The sequence below is a fragment of the Rutidosis leptorrhynchoides genome, chromosome 4 (genome assembly GCF_046630445.1).
Source record: "Rutidosis leptorrhynchoides isolate AG116_Rl617_1_P2 chromosome 4, CSIRO_AGI_Rlap_v1, whole genome shotgun sequence".
NCBI classification, from domain to species: Eukaryota; Viridiplantae; Streptophyta; class Magnoliopsida; order Asterales; family Asteraceae; genus Rutidosis; species Rutidosis leptorrhynchoides.
Window position 1 is genome coordinate 552,060,060 of NC_092336.1, and position 11,854 is coordinate 552,071,913.

At 32.8% G+C, this 11,854-nt stretch overlaps 2 protein-coding genes across 4 annotated transcripts; both read right to left on the bottom strand.

Annotated features, from left to right (window-relative positions):
- Nucleotides 1-234: 234 nt before the first annotated feature.
- LOC139839679 (RHOMBOID-like protein 10, chloroplastic) lies at nucleotides 235-2,195 on the bottom strand. Its single transcript, XM_071829812.1, has 6 exons — nucleotides 2,007-2,195; nucleotides 1,836-1,916; nucleotides 1,633-1,729; nucleotides 1,169-1,236; nucleotides 783-881; nucleotides 235-500 (listed from the first exon to the last, which is right to left on the bottom strand). The coding sequence occupies exons 2-6, from the start codon at nucleotides 1,836-1,838 to the stop codon at nucleotides 447-449; spliced, it is 321 nt and encodes a 106-aa protein (XP_071685913.1). The 5' UTR covers nucleotides 1,839-1,916; nucleotides 2,007-2,195; the 3' UTR covers nucleotides 235-446.
- A 3,230-nt stretch (nucleotides 2,196-5,425) lies between these two features.
- Nucleotides 5,426-9,557, bottom strand: LOC139839678 (RHOMBOID-like protein 10, chloroplastic). Of its 3 annotated transcripts, none has more exons than XM_071829809.1 (10): nucleotides 9,533-9,557; nucleotides 9,052-9,408; nucleotides 8,045-8,298; nucleotides 7,664-7,718; nucleotides 7,490-7,570; nucleotides 7,291-7,387; nucleotides 6,890-6,957; nucleotides 6,370-6,468; nucleotides 5,907-5,948; nucleotides 5,426-5,763 (listed from the first exon to the last, which is right to left on the bottom strand). In XM_071829809.1, the coding sequence occupies exons 2-10, from the start codon at nucleotides 9,226-9,228 to the stop codon at nucleotides 5,617-5,619; spliced, it is 1,020 nt and encodes a 339-aa protein (XP_071685910.1). In that variant the 5' UTR covers nucleotides 9,229-9,408; nucleotides 9,533-9,557; the 3' UTR covers nucleotides 5,426-5,616. The 3 variants fall into 3 exon arrangements, with proteins under 3 accessions (XP_071685910.1, XP_071685912.1, XP_071685911.1); XM_071829811.1 differs by lacking the exon at nucleotides 9,533-9,557 and adding an exon at nucleotides 8,396-8,591 and having other exon boundaries at nucleotides 9,052-9,188; XM_071829810.1 differs by lacking the exons at nucleotides 9,052-9,408; nucleotides 9,533-9,557 and adding an exon at nucleotides 8,396-8,767.
- Nucleotides 9,558-11,854: the final 2,297 nt, after the last annotated feature.

The following is an 11,854-nucleotide window of genomic DNA, read 5'->3' on the forward strand; positions in this document are numbered from 1 at the left end:
GAAAAGCGACACCGAATTATAGCAAACCGCTAGTAATAATTGAAATAGCGACAATAAAGAGACACCGAGATTTAACGTGGAAAACCCCAATAGGGTAAAAACCACGGGCAAGGAAAGAAACGCTTCATTAATGAGAATAATAGGAATTACACTTCTCTCTAATTACAAGGATAAACATTAATCTTTATATCTCTTGTAATTAGGAGATTACTCACAAACTCTCTATTTAATCTATTAGAACAAGAATGGAGAATGAATTATGGAATAATGAAATGAGCTTGCTAAAGGCTCATATTTATACTACTGGAAATGAGGGTAGGTGAAATTATGCAGACAATTTCAAAGCCTCATTTGTAATAGTTTTACCATAATAAACATGTGAGTGTTGACTCTATCTTGCATGAATCATACACCAACCATCCACCGTCCAATTTAATATTTTAACATCAATGACTCACATGTCCCCAATCGTCGACAAAACGTAACTCACATCCGATAGCCTATACATAAATCAATATTTAGAGGTTAATATTTTGACCCAATCATTTTTTAATGGGTCGATCTCCATTACATTTTTATCTCCACTGTGTTAAAATGGGGAAAAAATAACACAGCTAATAAGGGAACGGGTTAAATAGGGGTTAGAGGTTGCCCAAAGTATTTTATCACCTTCATCAAACTTGCAGATTGTAATTGTAATAAGGGTGTTTTTTAAGCATAACTAACGCTTTATTTATTTACATTTTCTAAAAAAAACAAATTAAAAGAATCAAAATTTGTACCAGATTCATAGCGATCAAACTCACAACATCCCACAACTCTTCTGCCCAATTGTCTACCATATTTTTGTGTCTAATTAGATATACAGCATAAGATCCAACCTGATACATCCAAAAAAAGAAGATAATTTAGCCCAAGACATTATCAGTAGCTTACCGACTTTGTGTCAAATTAATTAGCAAGAAGGCACATATGACTATTGAAACAATATCATCATGATCATTAAAAGTTATGTAGCAGCACAGTGCACATATTCAAGATTCTGATTTGAACATGTTTGTAATAATTTATTGTTAGCCGTTAACCAAATATGTAACTGGCAAAGTTATATAAAAAACTTCTTAGAAAATACTCCGTATATGTTGATTCAACAGGTAAGAAAACTTACTAATCCGAAAATTGCTCCAGATGCACCAACTGCTGACCCTTGACAGAACCAATAACTCATTGTTGAACCTATGTTTGCAAACTAATCACATTAGATGAATATGTACATAAACACACACACACACACACACATACATAAATATGTATATACATCGGGCCATCATGCTGACATTATGGTGCAAACCCATCGTCGTTCTAGAGAAATGTGAAAAAAAGAAGATTGATGACATCACTTCAGGCAGAACGAATAAACGGATAAGGTTTTTCCGCTCAGACTACCCAGAAAATGTGAGTACTTTTTACTCATATGTACGCGGCCTATCCACATATCCCCTTTTTTTTAATAAGATTATGTTTTATTTGACACACAAAAGAAAACTAAAGAACGACGGTTGGAGCACACTCATATAGTAAAGATAGGTAGCGAGGAAACACACATCTTTAACTATAAAACAATGTTATTACATGCAACTGCTGATGTCATATAAATAGCGAGGTATCTTTTTGGGCCACTCAGATCCTCCATGATAGGACCAATCCAATCTAGTGAACAACAGTTGAGCTGGAAAAGGTCAAAAGTCAAAGCTGGTTTAATTTACAGTAATTAGGATGAAGCAAAGATAATAATACTCCGTAACTGGTAACACAAAAAAATTCAGAAACCTGACCATAAGGTGTAGGAGATTTGAATGAAGAAAGTTACATGTGACTAGCCTCCAAAGCTCTCCTTTGTCAATCAGACTATTAACCTAATTAATGAAAAAATATTTATAATTAAATTATTAAAAATTTAATTAACTAAACCACCTATGTAAGATCATAAATGCAATTTTCATTACCTTTGCCCCCCACGTTAGTAAGTCTCCGTCTGTAATTAGTTGTGCAGTATATACCCTGACAGAAAAGAATACTAATATGAACAATGGGTTCGTTTGATTCACGTGTTATTCAAAAATATAAACTAAAAAGACTTGGATGAAAAGTGCAATGGTAGAATTAGTTATTGTATAAAACAAAACATAGATTATATATGTAATAACATTGTTTTACTAGTCATACTTAACACATTAATCAGTTAAATAAACCCATAGATATCCAAAAAGGAAAAGAAAAAAAAAAAATACGTTTCAACCTACACTAACAAGTTACCAAATTTGACTTGTTCCCCACCCGACTAAAGCAGTTCGTTTATAGCTTTATTCAGAATATGGTTTGGTATATTCGATTTCGAATTTTTGAGCAAAACCGGAAATCAAATTTAAAATTAAAACCGAATAAAACTTAAACCTTGAACCCAATTCGGTTGGTTTTGATCAAAACCGAAAAACCGTCTAAGCATACCGTTATTAGTTGAATCTGGTTTTCAGTTAAATTTATTTCAAAAAAGTAAAACCGAAAACTAAATTTAAATTTGAAAACGAACTCGAACCAAAAACCGAATTTCACTTATGTTTGATTTTTTTGGGTTTGAATTTAGTTTGATTTTCGGATTAAACGGTTTCAAACTAAATACTGAACGCCCAATACCGGTCATTTGACACCGTAATTCAAACAAAACATTAAGAAGCGCTCTTACAACACATTAATCGCAAGTAACATATTCGTCAACTTTCTTTTATTTTTAAAAGGTTGTCCCATGGAAGTCGTTGAGTGCAAGTGCACCTTTTCTTCGTCATCATTATTGATATTGTTTCCTTGTCCAGTAGAAAACGACATGCAGCTAGAGAACCTGGTCGCACAAGCATAATGAGACCATTGAGAAAAATCAAACCGTTTAAATTGGTCTAATCGTCCATATGTAACGCCGTGTGATGGATGAACATGACCCAAATGCGGAACCTGTTTAACCAAAAACACGTTGTAGTGTTAATATTCATAAATTTCCTAAACCATGTAAAACTATTATTCATTAAACTATAAAATATACCCAAGACAGATTGAAGAAATGGTACCCTCACAAGCAGTTTATTTGCAGTCTGTGTTCTAAACAAGCAGATTCTCATGCCCATCTGTTCTTTAGATGTGAATTTTCAAATCAAGTTTGGGAGATGACAAGGCTACTGTTGGTGTATAAGGGGTTAACTAATGACTTGATGCAGATCATAGATGATATGGCAAAATACCCTTCAAGTAAAGACATTAGGAATATTTTGAATAAAGTGGCCATTGGTGCTCTGGTGTATGCTATCTGGATGGAAAGAAACAACAGAATTTTTAGAAATGTGAAGAGGAGTGTCAAAGATGTTAGTATGGAAGTTAAGGATTTCATTAGGTTTAAGTTGACCAGTTTAAAAGTCAAAGACACCCAGAATGTTAAAACTGTTGCAGGCTTGTGTGATTTGAAAGTGGTGGAAAATAGTTTGCAGATTGTATAAGTAGTGCTGGTATTGTTTGTTAGTTGGTTCATTTGTATTTGGAGTTTTATGGTTAGTGTATGCACTGCCATTGTATTGTAATGTTTGTGATGAAAATTAATATATCTCACAGTTTGAAAAAAAAAAAAAAAAAAAAAAAAAAATATAAATTGATTAATCGAATTAATTAGTTGTGTTACTTGCCTTTAAAAGTGAGTGGTGAGTAGAGGTAAGGTAGCGGCGATGGGTGATTAGACGGTGGCGAAGGGAGTGACCGAGGCGGAGGGCGGCAGCGACGTTGGTCATGAGATGATAAAGTTTCCGAGTTTTACTGGAAATCGAAAACTCTGATGGTGGCTGTATCGCTAAACGGGTTGATAATTTATGAAAACTTGTTCTGAAAGATTTCGTTTAATTTCTTTCTTTCCAAGAAATTAAATTTAGTCCGTCAAGTCAAGTTTTTAATTGGTTATATAATCAAATATCTAACGGGAAATTTATTAAAATATATTATTTTTCAAAGTTTTATAACAAAATACATAAAATTGTCAAATACATCACACGTTCGAATAAAGTTTACACAACAAGCAAACAAGCTGTTCGAACTCACCATGGCCGCTATTCAACTAAGATGCCCGATAAAATGCTTTGACGACCCCGTCGGGGCCGGTCCTGAGTTTGCTAGTGCCCCGAGCGATGCGGTAAAAAAAGGCCCCTATGAATACACATCAATGGAAATTACCGAGATGACGTATAACGTATTGAAAGACTCTTAGATTCTAAAGTTCCTTTTACTTACGAATTCGTGATCAGTTTAAATTTACACCTACCATCAATTATGTATAATGATGTTACTTACCCACAGTTCGTAATCAGTTTAGATTTACACCTACCATCAAAATGATCTTAATGCATGAGCACAATGGACCTGTGCAAGAAGCTCATTGTGTATAACAAGTTCAACAGATCCTATCCTTTCCACACTTGCACTTAATTCATACACATCTTCATCTTGTTGCTTGAAAGTAGCAATAATAGGGTAATACTTGAGTTTTTTTTACACATGGCCCATATACATGTTATACAACTTAGATGACGTCTTTAAATGAAAATGAAAAAAAAAAAAAAAAGAGGCATGTTTTGACGGATCATGTCGAGCTGGACGCCAATACTTCTATTCTCATCATTCTTAATTTAGCTCACTAAATCATTTTTATTAAAATAAGTTTCAATTTTAGTTGAATTAATAATACTACTATACTAGTATAAGAGAAAAGTTATACAACTCTACCTGATGATGTTAATGATGTTACTTACCCACAACGGTTGATGAAGTAAACAATATACTCCATAAATACAAATGCCCCGAGAAGATAAAAAGTTGGGCTTAATCTCTTTGAGCTTGGTTTCTTTACTCTTCCAAAGGATTGGTTTCCAGTAATTTATTTGGGCCCGACAGGTTCTTAAAAATACTTAGTAATTTTTGGGCCCGTAAATTTAATGGGCCCTGTACAAATGTACAAGTTGTACTTGGGCCCGTAAATTTAATGGGCCATGTACAAATGTACAAGTTGTACTACCATTGGGCGGGCCCGGGTCACCCCGTGTACTAGGTTCGAACAATTTCGAACACAAAACCTGTTTGAACTCGGACATGTTCTATCATCAGTTATTTGAGAGCTACACAAAATCTGAGTAGACTTCTATCATCAGTTGAAATAGAAAGATAAGAAGATGGAGTATATGGTATTAGACCAGTTGGTATTATACAGTGTATATCATTCACTAAAGAGATTAGTAACATTTTCGCTTTCAGAAAAATAGCATAAATAAAATCTGAATTCTGGTGGGTCACTTTTAACATTTTATTTCTTTAACTTGAAATTTAATAAATAGCTAACAGATTACAACCAATCACAAAAAGATATCATTAAAATATTAAAACCATCCCAAGATAGTCTAATGGTCAGTGTCAAACCTCAGTAGACAAACCTTATCATTGTTTGAGTGTAGAAATCATATACACAAATAGAATATTGTCATAATCACCTGCAAATAATGTGCTATTTAAAATGAGAACAGTTGATGAAACGAGTTATTTAGATGGTCGTTTTGCGCCTGGCAGAGAGAATATAGGTGCTTTATCGACAAGTACTCTTCTGCCTAAATGAGATTCGGGCTCAAACTTCCATGCAGGACCAATAAGCCATGACGTAGCAATTCCACCTATTAACCCTCCAAGCTGATTCAATGGTTTAATTATAATTTATTAATTATAATTAATAATAAAAGAAAAGAATGATAGAAAACGGAAGACGTTATAATGAAGTCTATGTATAAATGGAAACTGCAGGTATGTTAAACAGAAGTGATCAAAAGACTCACATGTCCCCAATTGTCGATACCTTGTGACAGCAGCCCAATAGCCTACATAATGGTAAATTGCATAAATTGATGCTTAGTTGGAAATTTTGACTCATTCATCTATGAATGGGCCGATCTCCATAACGGGAAAAAAAACAGCTAACAACGGAATGGGTCAAATTGGTTAAAGGTTGCCCAAAGTGTTAAATCACCTTCTCCAAACTTGCAGATTTGTATAAGGGTGTTTTTTAGTATGTTTAACGCAATATTTATTTACATTTTTTAAAATAAACAAAAATAATCATAAATTGTTGGCGAGTCAATCAGTTGCTACATTTTTTAAAATAAACAAAAATAATCATAAATTGTTGGCGAGTCAATCAGTTGCTACCCACTTCGACCACAAAAACGGTACCTGTTACCCAACCACATTATTTTGTCATCTCTAATAATTGGCACTGCAGAAGGGAGTAAAAATGTGTACCATATTTACAGCAATCACACGTGCAACATGTTTCAAGTCTCCTACCCCACCTTTAACCATGTCGTTGTGTCTAATTACAAAAATGGCAAAAGATCCAACCTGATGCATCAACAATATCGTAAGATAATTTAGCCCAATATATTATAAATAAATAGAGATATTGGCTTTGCAATAAATACAAATATGAAAAGCAAGATCAAAAGAGAGCAAATTAATTAGCTTGAAGGCATTATATCACTATGGGAGTTGACATTTCCACTTCAAATTTTGATAAATCCACTACATTTATGCATTAATTAGTTGCACTGTACAACTGGTTAATGCAGAAATGTAGTGGATTTTCACTACCCTATGACTATTGAAACATATCAGGATCATCAAGAATTATGTGGCGGCTGCCCATATTTAAGATTCTGATTTGAACGTTTTTAAGATTTACCGTTAACTGTTAAGCAAATATGAAACTGACAAAATTATAATAAAGTAGTGAAAAAAAATGATTTAACAGTTATAAACTTACTAATCCAAAAATTGCTCCAGATGCACCAACTGCTGGCGCTTTACTGAGCCAATAGCTCATTGTTGTACCTATGTTTGCAAACTTACCAAATTAGAGAAATCTCTATACTAGGTTTTACTTCATACAAACATACATACGTACATATGTATATACATCAAACTATCACACTGACTTTTTCGTGCAAATCAACCATTAGACTAGGGAAATGGGAAAATAAAAGAATGCAGACGACACTTCAGACAGAAAGTGTAAAAAATTTCTCACCCACAATTCTAGAAATTGACCAAAATTTAGAAGAGGTAGATATTTGTATTATTTATAAGATCATGTTCTGTTTATACTCTAGTAGAGATAGACAGTGAGAAAACACAAATTATTTATAATAAATAATATGTTATTACTTGCAATTGCAGATGTCATATAAATCGCGAGGTATCTTTTGGGGCCACTCAGATGCTCCATGGTAGGACCAATGGAATTCAGTGAATAACAATTGATCTGAAAAAGGTCAAAAGTCAACCCTGATTTTAATTCATACGAAGGCATAGGTAATAACCAGTAATACAATCCTTGCTTGATACAGAAATACTCAAACCTGACCATAAGGTGTCCGACATTTGCATGAAGAAACGCAGATGTAACTAGCCTCCAAAGCTCTCCTTTGTCAATGAGACTATTAATCTAATTAATGAAAAATATTTAAAAATAAATCATTAGTATTTTATCAACGTAACCACCTATGTAACATGTGTCCATACATGTAATTTTCATTACCTTTGCTCCCCACATTATTAACTGTCCCTTTGATGCTACTTGTGCAACATATACCCTGGCATATAAAATACTAATAAGTTACCAAATTTGAAAGGGTAGAATGGGTGATTGTATTAAAAACTTACCTTATTTCTGTAATAATATAGTTTTTTTAGTCATACATGACACATTAATCAGTTACATACATATCCAAAAACAGAAAGAAAAAAAAAAAAATTTAAAAAAAAAAAAATGATTTACGGGTCAACCGAGGCTGAACAAATACATTTCAACTAACAATAACAAGTTACCAAAATTGATCCATACCCTACTCGGCCATTTGACAACTATATGAAACATTAAGAAGCTTTCTCTATTAATTAGTGAAGGGAGTGTACTTACAATACATTAATCACGAGTAACATATCTGTCAATTTCCTTTTATTAACAGGACGTCCCATCGGAGTCCTTAAGTACACCTTTTCTTGGTCTCCATAATTGATATTGTTTCCTTGTCCACCAAAAAATGACATGCAGCTAGAGAACGTGGTCGCCCAAGCATCATGAGACCATTGACAAAAATCTAACCATTTAAATTGGTCTAACCCTCCATACGTAACTCCGTGTGACGGGAGAACATGACCCAAATGTGGAACCTGGTTAACCAAAAACACATCATAGTGTTAATATTCAAGAAATTCTCGAACGAATAAGGTTTTATCTGTTCAAATTTTACTCATATGTTATATGTACGCAGTCCAACCGAAATGACCGTTTCTGCTTTTTCTCGCCACCCCAGTATATGCTACTAGTACCAACGAACTTTGGTCCAAGTGGTACCCATTGCTTATGATCCGTGGACCCCATGTGTGCGGTGCTTGAACATGAAATATATGCTACTAGTGAGAATTGAACCAAGACCCCCAAGGACTAGATATTGTTCAATTTCCTAAACCATATAAAACTATATATTATACTAAAAGTTAACAACTATGCTTTTTCACCTTTAAATTATTTTGAAACAAGGTCAAACTAGGAACTAAGAATTGTGATACTTGCCTAGAAAAACAGATATGTATGATTCATAGAGTACACAAACTACAACCAAAACCCGACTAGCGCAAAACTTGATCGTCTTATAACCCGAACATCCATAAAATTCGAAAACATCTCAATATGTAGTTTTCTTACCTTCCTATCCTGAATTTTCATTTTTTTAGTTTTTGCCCAAAACAATTTCAACCATAAATTGATCACTTTTTAGTTTTTATCAGTATTGCATTCTTAAGACACTAGGATAGTTCTGTAAGGTGTAAAATTCAATTGAATTTAAGATAGAAGCACTCTACAAATAACTTTACTACAATATAAATTGATTAATTGAATTAGTCAATGCAATAATAACTTGCCTTTATAGATGAGTGAAGAATAGAGGTAAAGTGGTGGCGATGGGTGATGAAACGGTGGCGAAGGAAGTGACCGAGGCGGAGGGCGGCGGCGTTGGTGATGAGATGGAAAGGTTTTAAAGTTTTACCGGAAATTGAAAATTCCGGTGTTGGCTGAGGAGATGCGATTGAACCAACCATTGATAATTTGCTATGAATATTTATTTATTTATTTATTGCTAAAAGTGTTGATAATATATGAAATATATGGTCTGTACTCAACTTCCTTTAATCCTCTTCTGAATTTGAAGCTTTCGTTGAATTTCTTCCCACGAAATCAAATTTACTCCATCAAAGTTTTCGAAAGCTCACAATCAAAATCTAAAAAACTATAAAAATACGTAAGTTAATTAATTAATTAATAAATAAATTAAAATCGAAGCTAAAGTAACACTTTGTTTTCGAATTTTAATCGAAGAGAAAATTGAAATAATTTATGTTAGACCACATAGACTTGGAAAGATCTCCCTCAAATCAATTTTACGTGTCACCATAAACGTCCCACAAACCCGGCTTTTGTGGCTGATGGTATATTTGTCAATACTAGCAGATAGTTTTTAACTTAAAGTCGATGGATATTAGCTGATAGCTTTTGGTTTATAGTTGATACCTTTTAGCTTTAGCTGTCAGTTGATAGTTAGTAACTTTTAATTTTTTAGATATATTTTGGTGTTTGGCGGAGTAGTTAAATCTATTAAATAAAAGTTAAAAATGATGAAAAGCTAGAAGCTAAAAGCTAAACGCTACTTCTTGTAACTTTTAGTTTTTTCCTCATGTCTAAAGGCTTTAAGCTTCTCGAACCAAACCGAGTTTTTTTTTTAATTAAATATGAGTTTTTTCATAAAAGTTAAAACGTCAAAAAATCTCCAATAAGCTCGCCGCCAAACATAGCCTGAGATGGCAAGTGATGATTGAGTTGAGGTTATTTCATTCCTTACACCTTTCAAATATCAATCAAATTTTAACATATTACTCAAAAACATTCTATAAACTTATGAAGAGTCTTCTCAATTACAACCATCTCTTTCTCCCATCATTTTCATGTCACTATAATAATTTAAAAAATATCTCTTATCCGCTCCACGTTACACTTCTCATTATCAATGATCTTATGAAACTTTATTTTGAAGAGAGAGAATAGTGTACATATAATTTAGTATTATTTTTTTCTTTTAAAATTATTTAGTATTGTATTTTTTTTCCTTCTAAAATTAAGGTTAAGACGTTTTGCTTATTTATTTAAAAAAGGTGATATTTTCAAATTTTCTTTTTACGAAAAACGAGTTATTATATATAATTTTTTTTTTCAAATTCATTTTTAATAAATCCATCACTATTTGATGCCATTTATTAAAGTTTCTCAAATAAGTTGTAACATAAAGATTGTGTAAAATATCATTTAATAGTATTTTAATAAACTTGGATGGATCCATTTAATGATGTTAGAAATATCAAAGCTCTTTCTTAAAATGTGAACTATGTGTTTATGTCTTTAAAGAAAATGTGATCTAAAGATATAAATTTTGAACACTGAACCGTTTGAAAATCGTTTATTTTTATCTGCTAAACACATATAAAATAATTCTAAATTAATGTAGTTTCAACAACTTTCTAGACCAAACTTAATTCCTAAACAAAGACAAACTTATCACTTTATTTCCCAAATTCAATCGTTGATATATTTATATTTAATTTATGCTTTTTAAAAAAATAAAATAATATCATTGTTTGAGCGGATAAAATACACAAATAAAATATTGTCGTAACCTACAAATAATGTAATAACTCGGAGTTCTCATGTGAAAATATCAAATATTACAAACGAAAGAATGTAACTGAACGGGATGATGAGGAGAACCGCAGAACCTAAAAGTATTGCCATTGCAACTTCTGTCGTTATCTGAAAAGTTAACAAGCAATACCTTGAGATATATAATTTGATATATTAAATATATAATATATAATATAATTAGATAAATAGGTAGACGGATCAGGTAAAGGGAAATATTTTTTAGTCAGGTCTACGCAGCCTAGTGACGGGGTCACTTGCCTTGCTGGACAAAAGAAACGCCACCAGCGACCGGTATCGGAGCATCACTTCTGGCATCTGATAGTGCTCCAAACGAACATATATTTAGTCGCAATATTACCCAAATATGTAAAGTTTTTAGTTGTAATTGTTCTATTTTTAAGTTGTAATCGTTTAAATAAATAAATGCGAAGACGGAGCACGAAGATTAAAGAATTGAAGAAAAAATGCCACTAAAACTGGAAAAGGGTCCTTAAAGCCATAGTGCACTCAAAAGCGTCATAAAAAGTGAGTTAAAAGACTTGCGCGGATTTTGGGAGTTAAAGAAAATAATTTTTTGTGCAAATTACAAATTGCGAAACGCAAAGTACAAGATATCTAGGCGTACAAAAGGACGTTCGAAAATCCGAAACCGAGACATGAACCGAGCATCAACGCGCGAGACAACGGACCTAAAATTACAAGTCTACTATGCACAAGAATATAATATAATATATATATAATTATATAAAATTATATATATTATATTATATAATAAATAAATCAAGCCGCTCATGTTTTAATTGACAATGTGAGCTGTAACAGCTGGCCATGCGATCGCATGGCCAGGAAGAGCATTTATCATGCGCTCGCATGAGCCCAAATGGCTGGCCACATCTATAAATTGCAACGTTTTTCAGCGAATTGGACACACTCTTTTACTCTTCTTCCTCTGTAAGATATATATATATATATATA